This window comes from Orcinus orca, chromosome 2 (genome assembly GCF_937001465.1).
Source record: "Orcinus orca chromosome 2, mOrcOrc1.1, whole genome shotgun sequence".
NCBI classification, from domain to species: domain Eukaryota; kingdom Metazoa; phylum Chordata; class Mammalia; order Artiodactyla; family Delphinidae; genus Orcinus; species Orcinus orca.
Window position 1 is genome coordinate 125,238,383 of NC_064560.1, and position 18,109 is coordinate 125,256,491.

The window sequence follows — 18,109 nt, forward strand, 5'->3', positions numbered from 1 at the left end:
AGATCCCCACTACCAACAAAATAGCTGGCCACCCCTCTGACCCAAAGGCCTTCTTCCTCTTACAGAGGCCCCAGAGCTAAGCACTCACTTTACCTAAAAAACACACAACCACTTCCAACATTTATAAAGGTAGTACACAAAGACAATGACAGAACTGGCCAAACCGATTGGCAGTAGGACCTTTCTCTAGTTCTATGACCTTGTCTAGAGCTTGATGCAGGTGTAAACAGGGGGTCATATGAAATGATTAAGTGATGACAGAAGCCATGTTTAGGCTTTTCAATGGATGTAAGAAAGGGTTGCCAAGAAGTGAGCAGGGAACCTGTGAGAGCCCCCAGCAAGCAGAGGCTGAGAAAGCCGTGACTCCACAGCACTCGGTGAAGGAGGGAGACTGGGGAGTTTCCTTCTTGAGGAAACTCCAATAGCAGAGAGAGCAATGACAGGGAAGCCAGGAGACCCAAGGTCTAGTCTCAGTCGGACACTAACGAGCCGTGAGCAGGTCGCTTAACCTTTCCGAGATTCAGGTTGCCCCTCTGTAAAAGGCGGGGGTTACATTAGGTCAGGGATGGCCAGTGGGTGGCACACACACCCTCACCTCTCTCGAGCCTTCGGTAGAGGCCACTGTTCCATCACTTCACTGTTTAGGTATTTTTCTACAGCATTCTAGGCAGGCACTTCCAATTAGAGTTGGTCCACAAGCTGAAATCTACTCATCCTCCCCCCACTTGACGATCGCTGAAGTCCTTCCTAGTTCCTGAATGGAGGGTTCCAACTTTGTAAGGAAGAGAGAGCCAGCTTTCTGATTTAGCAATAGCTCCCTCAAGAAAAGGAAGATGGAAATTTAGGGTCATAATTTCATACACTTCTCCTCCCCGCCTGAGGCCGAGCAGGGTCTTCCCAGGGTCACGCTGTCCTTCCTTCTGTGCCAGAGATTTTTGTATCTGAGCTTCACCCTCTGTCAGCTCGCCCAGCATGACACTGTCCCAGACCGTAGCTCCTTTTTATCTAAAATAGCCCACACTTTAAAACTGTATTGGGCATCAAGGAACCTACAAAGAGAGGAATCATCTCAGGTCAGTGAAAATCAAAAGTCAGAAGAGGTGGCATCTGAGGATTCCATTCGCCACTCACCAAAGCTAACCAGACTCACGGTTCCCTCCCCTGTCAGGAGAGCGAGCACACAAACAGCACCTGGATGGGGACAGCATCAGGAATTCAAGTGGTTGCAACTGTGTTTTATTGCAAGAAGCAGTGAAGTGGTCAACATAGGCTCCATCTCACAACCCACTCCTCACCCCCCAAGCCACGCAGGGGCCAGCCTCAGGCCAGGGGAGCACGTGTGTGTGTGTGTGTGTGTGTGTGTGTGTGTGTGTGTGTGTGCGCGCGGGGGTAGATGAGAGCCCTAACTAACTTGAGTTCTTGCCTGCAGGGCAAGGAAGCGAGAGGGGGAGAGGCGATGAGGTGGGGCATCTCTGGCTTCAGGTAGATACCTACACAGAACCGTCAAAGTGGACTGGCACGTATGGGTCCCCCTCACAGGCCACGATGATGTGTTTCTCCTTCTGGCTGGTCTTGTAGGCACAGTTGGGGTACTTGGAGCTGCCCGTCTCGCGGCACTCTGTGATGTACATGGTGGAGTTGCTCTCATAGCAGTTGGTCTTCCCATTCTTGCAGTGGATGTTTTTCTGGAAGCAGACGGCCTTGACATCTTCCAGGGACTCGTGCACAAAGGTGTTCACCGGCTTGCACCGTCCCTGGGTCATTTTTCGGCGCATCATCATTTGGTTGCAGTAGTTGGAGTTGTTGCCTGGGGAGCTGCCGGAGTCCATGTGCTGCCGCTGGAACTTCATGGCCGGCGATTCCTTGCCCAGGGAAGGCTGGACCCACCCCAGCACCAGCAGCACCAGGACCAGCCATGGCAGCAGGACCAGGGACTTCCAAGCCATGGTGGTCTCACTGCCCTGGAGGAGCCTCCTCTGGAAAAGGGGGAGAGGAGGAATAACATCGCCTTAGAAAGAGAACCCCAGCTCCCACCTGTAGCCTCCCTGGCTTACGGTCTCCAGGTCAACCAGAAAGATGTCCCTCTCCCTGCGAGCTTTTCCAAGTAACAAGACAATCACATATACTCTTCTCCACAAACATTTGATTCCCACTCCCTACAGAGAGGCCGTCCTCCCCTCTGGGTGGTGACCCTAGAAATGACCTAAAATCCTAGCAGCCCTGTCTTTGAATACAGAAATATTTTTGATACGAAATACCTTTGAAACATAAAACACCTCCGTACCCAGCGCTCACACGGCTCATTAGAAGATGCTTTTGAATAAACCATTAAATAAATAATCCAAATTTTGAATAAGCCAAATTGTATCCCTGAGATAATCACCGAGTATTCATCCAGGATCACGGTGGACAGAGCCCTGTTGTCCTACAACACAAGGGAAACTCGGCCCCAGTGTTTTACACTGCCACCATAAAGGGATGCCATTGTGTTCCAAAGAGAGATGCTCTCCTCCCCCAACCTGGGGGCTGCTCCTTCTCCAGCCCCATGGGCTCTCTGCAGCCTACGTTATCCATTCCTGACCCCAGCTCTGCCCCCTGCCCACATCTGCCTGGCCCGATTCTCAGGCTAGCCTCACCCACCCTGGCTCCCCACGCTCCAACCCTCGAGCAGAAACAGCTCCTGTGTGCCTCTTGGGCTGCTTACCTGAGTCTCTAGCTTGGTCTCTGAGAGAGAAAAGGCAGTTTCTGCAATCACTCTATCCCTGGGGTGTCGACTTTATACAGATTAAAAGGAGGCTTGGCTTCCAGGAAAAGACCGGTGGGAGGAGCATCTTGGTCACAGTCCCCAGGAAAACAAGGTCATATGAGGAAGGGGTGGGGAATTGCCCAGGCCACCCTTTTTTCAGGGCTGCTGGGGAGAGCGAGCCTTTGCCTATAAGAACCTTTCTTTCTATAAGCAGCAGAGAAAGCCACTATAGCACTGTTGCTCGAACCCCAACCAAGTCCTTCTTGTCTCTTTGCAAGCCGTTTTCACCAAATAGCCCTTGGAGGTTAGCAAAATGCACATAACATGTGATCACGGGAAGGGGAGGGAAAGGGAGGTCCTCTCTTGCCCTGGGAGTCCTGTAGCTGCTTTGGCCAGAATTCCACATCTCCCACCAGCTCCTCTGCTGGGGGAGCAGGGAGAAGTGGCCAGCTGCCCCAGCTGGAAGGCTTCCCAGATCTGGAGAAGAAGGGGGAGAGTACCTGAACACGGAGGAGTAGAAAGCAGCTTCGTTCGGTGTGACCTCACCCAGTTGTGGCCACTTCAACACTCCTGGGCTGTTGAAGGAGGGTGTGTGGCCATTCTTATCTATAGTGACCTCTCATCCCATAGGCCAGAGTGGAGGAGAGGAACTAGGGATGAGCCAAAATGCAAAATCCCCTTTAGAGAAGAAATAGAGAACATCATATTTCTTAGCAGTAAAATTTCATCCTAGAAAGAGACGTGCATTTGCTGGAAGACAATTTTATTTTTATTTATTTATTATTATTTTTTTTGCGGTATGCGGACCTCTCACTGTTGTGGCTTCTCCCGTTGTGGAGCACAGGCTCCGGACGCGCAGGCTCAGCAGCCATGGCTCATGGGCCCAGCCGCTCCGCGGCATGTGGGATCTTCCCAGACCGGGGCACGAAGTCGCGTCCCCTGCATCGGCAGGCGGACTCTCAACCACTGCGCCACCAGGGAAGCCCTTTATTTATTTTTAAAGTATAGTTGATTTGCAGTATTGTGTTAGTTTTAGGTGTACAGCAAATTGATTCAGCCAGATAAAACGGAGGACAATTTTAATCCCTTTGGAGTGAGAATTATCAAAATATCTCTCCATGCTCTAGGTTTACACTACCTTAGTCCAAATTCTGGTTTAGCACCTTAAGCCCTGGGCAAGTTTCCTCATCTCTAAAATGGGGATGATAATAACATGTTCCTTTTAGATTTGCTATTAAGACAAAATAAGGTAAGATGCAGAGGGTTTAGAACAGTGCTTAGGAAGCCAATGATGGTTCATGTTGGGAGGAGGTTAAGACCTCCCACAAGGAGTCTGTTTAAACAATACTGGGTGATCTCCGATTTGCTTTCCACAGGAGGTGGAGTCAAGTAACTGCCTGGCAAAACTTTTGTTTTGCTAAAATCCAGAGCTGAAAATAGCAGGCAGTTTCAAAGCCCTGGGGAGTAAAAGGGAAGGGGGGAGAGAGAGGAGAGGAAACTTGAGGGAAGAACAGAATTCTTTAAGGGGAGATTTTTAAATTGTTTCGCCACATGAAATCCAAGAAATTTTTGGTAAAGTCAGCATTATTTTCTAGTGTGTATAAATTTGGAAGTGGAAGTGGGGTCAAGGAGGACGTGGTGGGGCATGAGCTTTTAGTCTCATGTTTTTGTAGTTTACCTACCACCCAGGGTTTCTTTGCTTCTTAGTCTTTGGATCATACTCATACCATCTTGAGTGGTGTTGGAAGGAAAACTTTTCCTCTACCTATTTATGTTCTGCTATGGAGGCCTGTGAATTAACTGACAAAAGACAGATTAACAGAAGAATTGACCAAGTTTATTCATCTGCATATGGAGGAACACAAAAGAAGTAGTTCCCTGAACAGCTAGGGATAAAGGTTTATACATCAACTTAATGGGGGCGGGGAGGGGAGCAAATAGGGACTCTTAAGGAAATAAATGGGTTTTTTTTTTTAAAAGAAAGATAAATGAGCTTTTGGGGGAATAAATGGGACGTAAAATAATTTGTGATGTTTGTCTTTGCAAGTGTGAGTAGTGTGTCTTCGTCCTGGCTGCAAAACTCCCCTAAGGGGATTTATAGCAGCTTTACTCTCTGAAGACTCTGCCTTTATTCAGATGAGGGAAGCTCCAAAAAAGCTTCTTTCTGCATCTGCTGGGTTTCAAATATCTTCAGTTTAAAACAACCTTCATATTAACTCTGCAGATCTGAGACGGTACCCACAGTAACAAATTTAGAATTTGTTCATTTATTCATTCAACAGTGGGAATACAGAAATAAGTTGCAGGGTCTGCCCTAAAGGTACCTGATAGGATAGTTTGTATTCATCAGGTGAGTCCCACCAAGGTGTTGGGCATGGCTGCACGAAAACAGTCATTCATTTGGCACCTTTCCCATGCCAGAAGAATTTCAGGGAGTTGGTTCAACAAGAAAATTTCAGAGTCACAGTTCAAATATGAATAAGTTTTCTGTAACCCAAATAAGTTTCTTCAATAGCCTACCCCAGAGCATCCCAAACTATAAGAAGTCATTTTTATTTGCAATACGCGGGCGTCTCACTGTTGTGGCCTCTCCCGTTGTGGAGCACAGGCTCCGGATGCGCAGGCTCAGCGGCCATGGCTTACGGGCCCAGCCGCTCCGCGGCATGTAGGATCTTCCCGGACCGGAGCACCTGCATCGGCAGGTGGACTCTCAACCACTGCGCCACCAGGGAAGCCTTATAAGAAGTCATTTTGCCTGTTTGTGCATGGCAATCTGGACAAACCCTTGGGGTTGTTTTTGTTTGTTTCTTTCTTTGGGCTGTGCCGTGTGGCTTGGGGGATCCCAGTTCCCCAAGCTCACACCTGGGCCCCTCCTCCCACGCTCCCCCTGCAGTGAAAGCGTCAAGTCCTAACCACTGAACTGCCAGGGAATTCCCAGCCTTGAGGTTTTAATTCAACTTCATGGAAACAATCAAAAACCCATCCTTGCTATAGCCTTACCCTTGGCCTTCTTGCCTTAGGGCAAGAGCTACAGTTGCAAAAGTTGATGCTTCTGCTAAACTAGTTCCAGGCTCCCTGTGATTCATGGCTCCTCATGCAGTGAGACATTACCACTGACAGAACACACAACACTTTCCAGCCAGTCCACTAACTCCTTGTAAGGTTCTATTACTCTCTCCATCTCACATACTGTTCACCACAGAAGCACCCTGAATCCTTCCATTCTCCTGCTGCTACCAGAAGAAGGGGAGCCTCATGATCATCTTACGTTGGCAGGGAACTTTCTGTATCTCACTCAGATTTATTATAGACTCCAGTTGACACTCCTATTCAGTGCTCTCACTGACCTAATTTTATTTGTTGATGAATCATACCTCAAAACTGAAACTGGAGGTTATCAAGTAGGATATAGTATCACTAACTAAACTCTTCAAAATAGAGCTTGTCAACTAGCCAAAGACCAGCGAGTAAACATACAGACAGCAGGTATGCTTTTGGAGTAGTATGTGATTTGGGAATGCTTTAGAAACAAGCATCAAAATGGACAACAAGTCAAGGAAATTTTAGATGCATTCCTACTTCTTAGAGAGTGGTTATTCTAAAGATTGAGGCCCACATTAAAAGAGATGATATGGAAGGTAAAGGATTGCTCTAGCAGATCATTATGCCAAAGAAGCTGCTTTAACCAAGATTATGATTTTATCTAAGCCCTCAAAGAATAAATCTCTGGAAGGATTCAACAAGGTCCTTATAAAATATGAAAATTTAGCCCCTGATTTTTGAAAAAGAAGAATGAAAAAATTCTGGTTGTACTCTTCACTTAAATAATCCCTGATGCTCTCAAGACAGCTGCTTGGTGACTTTCATAGCTAGAAAGGAGAAGTCAATACCTGGCTTCAAAGCTTCAAAGGACAGGCTGACTCTTGTTAAGAGGTTAATGCAGCTGGTGACTTTAAGATGAAGCCAGTGCTCATTCCCATTCTGAAAATCCTAGGGCCCTTAAGAATTATGCTAAATCTACTCTGCCTGTGCTCTATAAATGGAGCAACAAATCCTGCCTCTGCTCTATAAATGGAGCAACAAACCGTGTTGTAAGCACATCGGCTTACAACATGGTTTACTAAATATTTTAAGTCCACTGTTGAGATCAATTTCTCAGAAAAGAAGATTCCTTTCAAAATATTACTGGTCTTTGACAATGTACCTGGTCACCCAAGAGCTCTGATGGAGATGTACAATGAGACTCATGTTGATTTCATGCCTGCTAACACAACATCCATTCTGCAGCCTATGGATCAAGGAGTAATTTTTAATTTCAAGTCTCATTATTCAAGAATTACATTTTGTAAGGCTATAACTGCCATAGATAGTGATTCCTCTGATGGATCTGGGCAAAGTAAATTGAAAACCTTCTGGAAATGAGCCACCATTCTAGGTGCCATTAAGAACATTTATAATTCATGGAAAGAGGTCAAAATATCAAATTAATAGGAGTTTGGAAGTTGATTCCAATCTTCATGGATGACTTTAAGGGAATCAAGACTTCAGTGGAGGAAGTCACTGCAGATGTGATGGAAATAGCAAAAGAACTGAGGCAGGAGATAGATGGGCCCCGGCTAAGCAGCTGAAATATGTCCCCTGTGGACAGATACTCCAAGATAAAGATAATGGCAGGAACAAGGAGGAGCTGAGTCCTGCCCAGATAAGAGATGAAGAGACCACATATTTCTCATTCTTGAGGTCCAGGAGACCTTCCCAACTACACATGTGCAGAAAGGCTCCTCAGGGGCCAAAAAGGAAGGGGGCACCACCCCATAATAGGTGGTGTCAACCTTCCCACAGTCCTCTTCGCTGGAATCCACCTTGGCTAAGAGATGCGTGCACACACAAGGGAGACTCTGAGTTATAACAAATACAGACTCAGAGCCAGGCAAAGCAAGATGATTGGCCAGAGGGAACCTGGAAGAAATGCCCCATATAAGTGATTCAAGCTACCACTGGGGCGCGACTCTCTCTCTCAGCCCGCCCCTGTGTGTCTATTCACAAGTAATTTCTTTTTCCCCTTCTAATAAACACTTCACTTGTTTCACTACTTTCTGTCTCTTTGTTGAAATTCATTTCTCCAAAGCAGACAAGCCAGGGCCTTGTCACTAGCCACTGACCCTCGTCGTCTAATGGTTAGGATTCAGTGCTCTCACTGCTGTGGCCTGGCTTCCATCTCTGGTGAGGGAACTGAGATCTTGCTTCAAGCTGCTGCCGGGCTGAGGCCACCTGAGAGCAGAACCAGAATTAGAAGCAGAGCCTGAAGATGTAACTTAATTGTTGCAGTCTCATGAGAAAATTTTAACAAATGAGGAGTTACTTCTGATGGGTGAGCAAAGGAAGTGGTTTCTTGAGATGGAATCTACTCCTGGTGAGGGTACTGTGAAGATTATTGAAATGACAACAAAGGATTCAGACTATGACATCAACTTAGTTGATAAAGTAGCAGTTTGAGAGGATTGACTCCAATTTTGAAAGAAGTTCTACTGTGGGTAAAGTGCTATCAAACAGCATTGCATGCTAGAGAAATTGTTTTTAAATGACAAGTTAACTGATGCAGCAAACTTCACTGTTGTCTTATTTTAACGAACTGCCACAGCCATCCCAGTGTTCGGCAACCACCACCCTAATCAGCTATCAACATCAAGGCAAGACCCTCCACCAGCAAGAAGATTATGACTTGCTAAAGGCTCAAATGATGGTTAGCATCTTTTAGCAATGAAGTATTTTTATTAATGTATATACTTTTTTTAGAAATAATGCTTCACACACTTAGTAGACTACAGTATAGTGTAAACATAACTCTTACGTGCACTGGGAAACAGAAAAAATTCATAGGACTGGGTTTATTGCGATGTTCACTTTATTGCAGTAATCTGGAACCAAAGCCATAATATCTTCAAGATATGCCTGTGTACATTTTTTCTTTGTTTGCTTCATCTACTTTTAAAATTTGGTTTTAGAATAAGAGTTTGCTAAACATTTTTTCTCTTAAATATAGTCAGTTCAAAGCATCCATCATCTGGCCATCAGTGAGTAGGATCTTATATTCATCTCAAATAGCGACTCAAACCAATAAGCCTTTCCATGGCTTACCAAAGACATGAGTCATCTCAAAAAAGAGTATGCAGATCCAGAAAGTTCACACCTAGCATTGGTCTAAGAAAGTTAAAGCCTTCATTGCTATACGCGGTGAAAATGGTGTCTCCAGTTTCCCAGGAGAACGTGGGATGCCTCCAGTTACAGACTCGCTGATCTGTGACACCAGGTAGGTGCTACTGGAATGGAATTTTTTTTTTGCGGTACGCGGGCCTCTCACTGTTGTGGCCTCTTCCGTTGTGGAGCACAGGCTCCGGACGCGCAGGCGCAGCGGCCATGGCTCATGGGCCCAGCCACTCCGCGGCACGTGGGATCTTCCCAGACCGGGGCACGAATCCGCGTCCCCTGCATCGGCAAGCGGACGCTCAACCATTGTGCCACCAGGGAAGCCCGGAATGGAATTTTTTGAACACTGAAAAAGCAACAAAAATTGAGATGACAAAGGCCCCTTAGGAACTGAGACTCCTTCTGACAAATTCCCCTGAGAGCTAGCTGGTTATTAGACTGGCCACCAAGTTGCACCTGGGTAAGTGCACCCTCTGGATAGCGGAGACCAAAGTGAATATTCTCGTTGGTTACAAAGCCAAGCTATCAGGATATAGAACAAGACAAAAGGAAAAACCTCATCTTTTCTTTACATAGGGTACCCACAGCAAAGTTTGCCCAAACAGATGCCAGTCTGGTGAGAACCATTAACTCACCAGTCTGTGAGGCCAGCTTGAACAGCAGGCTTATGGGGTCTACGCCTGTGTTCTGCCCCATGGGTTTTCCTCCTTATGACAAATGGCAAAGACAAAGAAACACAGTGACCATCTCTGAGAGGAAAAGGAGCAATACCAGAGTCACTAAGTCCAGGAAACTAATTCTGAAAATACTTTTTCCTTCTAATTTAAATTTAGAAAGAGAGAAAAGGGACTCTCACAACTTTCCCTTCCACTGAATCCTGCCGGCAGATATCCAGGAGGCTGATGTGGTAAGAAAGCTCACCTTCTGCTAGCCTATCAGATGTCCCAGGATCTCTCAGCTGCAGCAGCCTTGGGGGAAAGAGGGGTCCAGGCAGCATCATGCTAACTATGCCAACTGTTAGGGATGTCAGGGATGGGGACATCCTTAACAGGAGGGGGAAAAAACAAATTTAATTCGTATATACAGAGGTCTCACAGAAGTGGGACCTAAGAAGTATCCAGGGCAGGTAGCTTTTATACTTTTTAGACAAAGAAACAATAAATTGCTGAGGAATTGACAGAGCAAAGAAACTTAGTCTTGCGTGCTTAATCGGCGAAGAATCTAAACAGAGTTTGGGGTTGGGGTAGTAAATTAGTAAAGAAATAACAAGGTTAGTCTATACAACCTTCCTGGCCCAGATTTCCCAATCTCTGGTGATAAGGGTGTCTCTTTCTACCTCCTAGTACAGACAGGGTACCTTTCACATGGGAGATTTATTTACTGCTTTCAGGGAGACAAAGGGGGAGGATCAGAGCGTCCTTTTTGCACTGGCTGTTTCTTAAGTAAATTTAATTCAAAATAATCAATATGCCACTTCAGCCTATTTTGCACCGGCCTGCCCTGAGCCCTAACAGGGTCACCTATTATGAGTCAACGACACAATTCTGGAAAAATTGTAAAGGTGGGACATGGCCATGAACCAAAGCCTCAAGAGCCTCTTGGATACCTTTAGACACTTACCTAGCTTCCACCCTTCATGGAATTTAAATATGTTTCAGTTATTGTATATCAATTTTCAGGATGAGTTGTAGCATTTCTTTGCCAAAGAGCTACAGCCTTTACAGTCACTAAAAAGCTGCTGATTTAGTGTCTTCCACCCGGGGCATCCCAACTTTTATATCAAGTGATTGAGGCACAAGCTTTCTGGTAGCCATTATAAAAGAACTCCCTATAGCGTTACTTCTTACTCAAAAACTGCAGGCAATTAGAGCAAACAAACAAATAACAGAAAAACAAAAACAAACAAACCCTCAGAAAAACAAAGGAAAGCTGTCCTTTCCACTCACAATCCTCTGGAAATGCTGAAAGGACTAATAGCATCCTTAAATTAAAATTAGCAATATTGTTGGATGGACCTAGAGATTGTCATACTGAGTAAAATAAGTCAGACAGCAAAAGACAAATATCATATGATATCGCTTATATGTGGAATCTAAAAAAGGGTACAGGGACTTCCCTGGTGGTCCAGTGGTTAAGAATCCGCCTTCCAATGCAGGGAGCGCGGGTTTGATCCATGGTCAGGGAACTAAGATCCCACATGCCACGGGGCAACTAAGCCCTAGGGCCACCCACGTGGCTCAACTAGAGAGCCTGCGTGCGTCAAACTACAGAGCCCATGCTCTCTGCAGCCTGCGCGCCTCAACTAGAGAGAAGCCCGCGCGGAGCAACGAAAGATCCCCCATGTCGCAACAAGACACGATGCAGCCAAAAAAAAAAAAAAGAAAAAAACTTATTTATAAAACAGTAACAGACTTAGAAAACAAACATGGTTATCAGGGAGTAAGGTGGGTGACGGATAAATTGGAAGATTGGGATGACATATACACACTACTCTATATAAAATAGGTAACTAATAAGGACCTACTGTATAACACAGGGAACCCTACTCAATATTCTGTAATGGCCTATATGGGAAAAGAATCTAAAAAAGAGTGGATATGTATAACTGATTCACTTTGCTGTACACCTGAAACTAACACAACATTGTAAATCAGCTCTACTCCAATAAAATTTTTTTTTAAATAAATAAATAAGGGGCTTCCCTGGTGGCGCAGTGGTTGGGGGTCCGCCTGCCGATGCAGGGGACACGGGTTCATGCCCCGGTCCGGGAAGATCCCACATGCCACGGAGCGGCTGGGCCCGTGAGCCATGGCCGCTGAGTCTGCGCGTCCGGAGCCTGTGCTCCGCAACAGGAGAGGCCACAACAGTGAGAGGCCCGCGTACTGCAAAAAATAAAAAAATAAATAAAAATAAATAAATAAAATCAGCAATATTGGGAATTCCCTGGCCGTCCAGGGGTTAGGATTCAGCGCTTTCACTGAGGTGGAGCTTGTTCAATCCCTGATTGGGGAACTGAGATCCCGCAAGTGGTGTGATGCAGCCAAAAAAAAAAATTAGCAATATTTTCGGAAATGCTTGAGCTCTCTTGTCACAGCTGCTCCCACCCACTATCCTATGGCTCTACAGGCTACTCTCTCAGGAATACATAGGTTATCCCCCTGTGAATTGATAACTGGAAGGCATGTGCATTTGGAATTTCACCTCCAATTCTAGACTCGTCCCGACCACACACAGACAAGACAAAATACTGCGAGGGACTCATGTGCTATACCCAGCCCTATCACCAACAGGTTAAAGCCATCCCCGCACAACATCTTTCTAAACAATTTCTTCATTATTGTCAACCAGGGGATTTTAACTATTGGAAGAGACATCAGAGAAAACCTGTTCTTGAACCTCATTGGAAGGGACCTTATCAAAATACTGTTAACAACAAATACAGCAGTAAAACTCCAGGAAATCAATCATTGGGTTCATAGTTTACAACTGAAGAAGCAATTCAGAATTCTATGTAATTGGAAGGCTATTTCAATACAAGATCTCAAACTGAGGATTCTCAGAGATCCTTCAGAAACTGCTGATCTTCAGAAGCAGAGAGCTAGCCTAAGACCTGTGGAACAAGCAGATGATCACAGATAGTGGACTGCTTCTATCCAAGATGTTGGACCAAAACTCCTATCCATTTCTTGTTTGTTTTTTTAATCTGCTTGCTTATAATTCTTCTTCTTCTTCTTGTCTATAGACCTCTTGGTGTCATTCACCCATAATGAACCTTTTTCTCATTTCTTCCCTCCTTATTACAGTTGTTAGGTCAGAACATACTCATTCTAAAAAGGTAAATATGTGACGTGATGCATGTTAATTCTATGGAAGGAATTCTTTCACAATGCCTGCGTATATCAAATTGTCACGTTGTAAACTTTAAATATCTTACAATTTTATTTGTCAATTATACCTCAATGAAGTTAAAAAGAAAATATCCATTCTAATGCCATTTTTAGATTATTGCAAATCTAGCCACTGTTCCCACTGACTGCTGGATATACCAACCATCACCAGACCCCCATGATAAAACCCTCTGGGCAATTCTGATTTCATCAAATGAGACCGCAGGCAATCACAGCCAATGGCATTTCTACCTGTACCTACATGGAAAATTGACTCCAAAGAAGTCAACCGATGATTTTGCTAGCGTCCCTCTCTCCCAGGGGGGAAAAAAATTTATGAAAATCTATTGTTCAGACCCTAGATAATTCTAAATTTGAACTCAGGAATCTTTGTAAGGTGATGAGCCAAATTCTTAGCACCTGAAAGAGACTAGTAGAGATCCAAACACGTAAGACCTTGGTTCCAACCTCATGTCATAAACAGCTCTTTTTTCATTGGATCTCTGTCTGTCTCTCCTGGATACTACTTCCTTTGTGATCAGGATACCTGGTCGTGTTTGCCTCAGACGAACACGTCAGGAACATTAGGAATAGTATTCCAAGACTTGTCTGTAATTGACCCTAATTCCATAAATCACCAAGGCTGGAATTCCAATTTAGATATGAAGTCCAGATGAGGCCATTCTGGATTATTTAGGTGCACTGCTTGGAAGAATTACTGGCTCAATTTTTATTTGAATAATCAGAGCAGTGTTCCCATCAGTGGGAATCATACAAACTGAAAAGACTTTCAGAAACCTATTACTGGGGGGAAGGATAAATTAGGAGGTTGGCATTAACGTATACACACTACCATAAATAAAATAGATAATCAACCAGTACCTACTGCATAGCATTGGGAACTATACTCAATACTCTGTAATAACCTATATGGGAAAAGAATCTGAAAAAGAATAGATATATGCATATGCATTAACGGAATCACTTTGCTGTACACCTGAAATTAACACAGCATTGTAAACCAACTATACTTTAATATAAAATAATATAAAATAAAAATTAAAAAAAAAAGAAACCTATTACTAACTCTGGCAGAAGTTGTTAATGATACCACCTCTGCCCTAGATGGAATACAGATGAGTCTCAACTCAACAGCATGAGTAGTGATGGACAATCATATTGCTTTAGATTTCTTGTTGACTAGTCACAGTTATGCCTGTGCCAGTGCTAATACTTCTTGTTGTACTTGTCAATGAAATAGGCAAGTTTAACAGGCTATCCATTGCCTTAAAGGAGAAGCTATTTGGATGTCTAAGGTTGAGCTTCATGGCCTATGGGATTTGTTCTCTGGGCCTGGGTTGGGCAACTGCCCTTCGTGGTTGCAAAGCACCTCAGAGAGGCTATTGCTCTTATTTTAGTGATAGTGGGCATTATGCTGGTCTGTTTCAGAGTCTTAAATGCTTCTGTGCAGCCTCTCTCTCATCAGATGATCACCATGATGATACAATAGAAACGTCAAGAAGATCTTGCAATACAGTTGACTATGAAGATAACTGAACCGGTTTTGAGCAATGAAGATCTGGAATTCTAGCTTTCCTTAAGTGGGTCAACCTTTTGGAAGTGAGAGAATGAACAAGAAGAGGGACTGAGACACCAAATAGACAAATAGACAACAGCCAGACTATATATAAAGATAACTTCTGACCCCAAATCTGCAGCAATAAATCCAGGAAGCCAACCCACTATACATAGCAAACCAGTCCAGGAAGCCAAAAAACAACCCCAATAGCAAAACAGGTTGGCTGTTTGCCCAAAACAGCTGTGACTTGATTAATAACTGAAAGCTTCCCTAATTTTTGTCCCCACTTCCCCAAATTAGGACCAACTGGAGAAAGCCAGATATGCGCCTCTAGCTGTAGATTGTCCTGCTTCTAGTTAGGGCACCTCCAGCTCCATGCCAACAGCCTCCAATTAGGGCACATCTGAAAACTGCCCTTTTTTCCACCATAAATCTTTCCCACTTCCCTGCTTTTGAGTCTTTGTCAAACATAACTGATAGTGGTTGACTTCCTTCTATAGTAAACTCTGAATAAATAGACTCTTCTTGTTCCCATTTGAGTGGTTTTGTTCATTTCCACATGATCTTTAAAAGAGCAAGGAAGGGGGTATGTAGAGGGTCCTCAGGGAAGGAGGGTCCACAGGGAAGGTTCAGAAAATCTCAAGGATGTTTTGCCATTAGTCTGGCTCCAAAGGCTCAGCACAGCCCCCCAAATACACACACACACACACACACACACACACACACACACACACACACACACACACATTCCAGAGTTCCTTGTCAAACTCAGCAAGTAACAAAGCAGAGAAAAATTAGAAGGAAAAAGTTGGAAAAGTGGAGGCAGGCAAAGAGGTGACCAGTGATTGGAAGGGGAGGGCAACGAGCAGAAAGGATGGAGGAAATACACAAAGAGACATCTGAAGCCAGTGCAGCCCCTGCACGGGCTCCACCCTGACCCCACCCTGGTTCCCTGCAACCCAGCTGCCCACAGAGGGGAAATAGGGTCACCGCCAAGATGACATCCTTCAACTCATCTTTTTCCATCCAGAAATCCCACATGTGACTCTAAACCTAAGATGTAAGATTTTTTTTTTTTAACATCTTTATTGGAGTATAATTGCTTACAGTGTCGTGTTAGTTTCTGGTGTATAACAAAGTAAATCAGCGATACGTATAGACATATCCCCATATCCCCTCCCTCTTGAGTCTCTCTCCCACCCTCCCTATCCCACCCCTCTAGGTGGTCACAAAGCGCTGAGTTGATCTCCCTGTGCTATGCAGCTGCTTCCCACTAGCTATCTATTTTACATTTGGTAGTGTATATATGTCCATGCCACTCTCTCACTTCGTCCCAACTTACCCTTCCCCCTCCCTGCGTCCTCAAGTCCATTCTCTAAGTCTGTGTCTTTATTCCTGTCCTGCCCCTAGTCTAAGATTCGTTTTTAATGACTGATTATATGGAGAATGGAAAGGACAGTGGTGGAGGCTGAGTTAATGACCAGCACTTCTCCCACCTCTAGCTCTTCCTGTCTTGTAGAGAGCTCCATCCTGGCTGCAGGGACCTCTTTCCCGACTCTCTGCATTTAGGCCACTCCCTGTCTAACAATGACTTACCACACGTCTTAGAGCAGAACCGGGCAAGAAACTGCAGGGAGGGAGGCAGAATCAGGGATCTCCATCTTCATGTCCCTTCGTCTGGGGACTCTTCCTCTCCCGTCCTTCCCTTTGGCTTCAGACACTGAAAGTGTTTGGACATAAACACTTAAGAGCTGATTCTCAAACAATCATGACTGAGGAAGTATGCTGGGTCTGAGAATATTTGGGGGCACATGAGAGGCAGTGAGGCAACTTCGACAAAGCTGTGTTCTCTCTCCAGGTCTCAGCCTCCCTTTCTGAGCTTCCTCCCCTGCTCATCTCCTCCACACATCTGTGCAGAAGCTCCTTGCTTCTTCTCTTCTTTCATCTACCTCCTTAAGAATCCAAAATCATTTAGAACCCAGTTAAACTGAATATATACTTTAAGCCTTATTTCCAAACATAGAATAAAATTTTTATCTTCTTATCAAAGAACTTCATGTGACGAGGGTGGATATAGACGCATTTTTTTGGAATAGGGGAATGCAGTACCTGACACCCCGAAATCTCACCCAAGAGACTGTGATAAGCCCGAGTGTGAAGGGGAATGGTGTGTGGAGAGGACATCCGGTTGCAGGCAAGTGAGAAACATGGGGATGGTGTCCTGAGCTCCGGAAGGTATGGATGCGACTGACATACCCAAGCCCTTAGGATCCTGAGCTTGTCCTCCTAGAGAAGGGACTGTGCAGCGTCAGGTTTCATAAGACTCTTTGCAACATCCCCCTGCTCCTCCTGTCCCCAAGCATGCCTGAGCTATCCAGGTCCCCAGCCTGCATTCTCGTGAGGGGTGGTGGGAGGACCAACTTGAATGTTCAAGGCAGGCTCCCAAGACTACATCGCATCGTGAAGATGCATCAGTGACTGGCTTGATCGGCGGCCGGGGTGGGGGGTGGGGTGGGGGGGGTAGTGAAGGGAAGTGCGTGTTTGCCCCCTTCACAGAATGCTTGGAAATTAACCTCTGAAATCCCCTTAAATTCAAAGGCAGCCCAGGAAAGTTAGAACTAAACTGCACCTGCGGGCTCCAGGCCCCGGGGAGCCTCCTTATAGACTGTGTGGCAAAGCCCACACACACCTCCCGCACCCTTTTCTCAGGTGGGGCGTCTGCCCCACTCCCAGGTTATGCAGTTTTCCTGGCTCCTTTTCAGGAGTGGGGCTCTGGACCCTGTACTGTCTGGAACCGACTCCACGGAGACAGAGGTTACTGTGGATGGCAGTAATTTGGGAGTCCCTTAGGAGTCCAACAGCGTGGCCCCTCAAGCCTGTCACAAAGCTGTGCATTTATCAGCCTTAATTGAGAAACCCATCGTACAGTCTTCTCCCAATTTCCACCTCCTGCCCGTGTTGCGGACATCTCGGCTTCTCTGTGCACCGATGCCGAACAGAAATCTGCTCACGGGCAGGCGGCCCCGCAGGGCCCCTTGGCTTGATCGGAAGCTCGGGAATCCCTCTCCACGCCAGCCTCCTTCAGGAAAGCGGAGGGTCGGAGGATATCTGAGTCTAGATCGCCACCGACTCCCTGCCACAGGGCTGAGCCCGATCACACCCGGCCCGCCGACTCGGCCGCGAACTCCGAGCCTGCGGTGGAGAACGGGGGAGAGGCTGACCTAGCAGCTGCAGAGGCTTCTTTTGCCTTGAGGACATCTCTTGCCCGCGCCGGCCTGGACTTCCACTCCGAGAAAACACTAAATATTGGAGGATCAGAAAGAGGGCATACGGAAGTCGCGACGCACCCGTCAGCACGTACGGTGAGTCTCCCGGAGTGCACTCTCTGACCTTTGACCGTCCCCGTATGGGAACTTCGGTTCCAATCTGGGGATTTCCCTACAAAGGGAAAATTCTGATGTGGAATTCTCTCTGCAAAGGGAGATTCTGACGTAAGGCGCCGCTTTGGGGCAACGGTGCAGGTCGAGTGGGACTCGGAAGTCACGTTTGGGAGGGTCTCCGCCATATGTTTCTCGTTTTCCTTTTTGAGCATCCCTTTGCTGTTTCCGTTTACGGTTTATGTTTTATGTGTGACTTCCAGCTGATGAGGTGCAGGTTTATGTTTTGACTTGAGCACGCCAAGGAATAAAA

General features: G+C 45.7%; 1 protein-coding gene and 1 long non-coding RNA gene across 5 annotated transcripts; both read right to left on the reverse strand.

The window, feature by feature from the left end:
• Positions 1-1,220: 1,220 nt before the first annotated feature.
• Positions 1,221-3,352, reverse strand: RNASE1 (ribonuclease A family member 1, pancreatic). 3 transcript variants are annotated; one of them, XM_049705507.1, is made up of 2 exons: positions 3,247-3,352; positions 1,221-1,976 (listed from the first exon to the last, which is right to left on the reverse strand). In XM_049705507.1, exon 2 carries the CDS (start codon positions 1,944-1,946, stop codon positions 1,491-1,493), a length of 456 nt encoding a protein of 151 aa, XP_049561464.1. In that variant the 5' UTR covers positions 1,947-1,976; positions 3,247-3,352; the 3' UTR covers positions 1,221-1,490. The 3 variants fall into 3 exon arrangements, with proteins under 3 accessions (XP_049561464.1, XP_033291801.1, XP_049561465.1); XM_033435910.2 differs by lacking the exon at positions 3,247-3,352 and adding an exon at positions 2,705-2,849; XM_049705508.1 differs by lacking the exon at positions 3,247-3,352 and adding an exon at positions 2,259-2,278.
• On the reverse strand, positions 3,341-17,858 carry LOC125963406 (uncharacterized). 2 transcript variants are annotated; one of them, XR_007475353.1, is made up of 3 exons: positions 17,767-17,858; positions 16,016-16,139; positions 3,341-3,396 (listed from the first exon to the last, which is right to left on the reverse strand). It is a non-coding gene; the product is annotated as an uncharacterized LOC125963406 (long non-coding RNA). The 2 variants fall into 2 exon arrangements; XR_007475352.1 differs by having other exon boundaries at positions 3,342-3,424.
• Between the last annotated feature and the right edge of the window lie 251 nt (positions 17,859-18,109).

Coding starts and splice junctions, on each gene's coding strand:
- RNASE1 (XM_049705507.1), bottom strand. CDS start 1,946: ATGGCTTGGAAGTCCCTGGTCCTGCTGCCATGGCTGGTCCTGGTGCTG.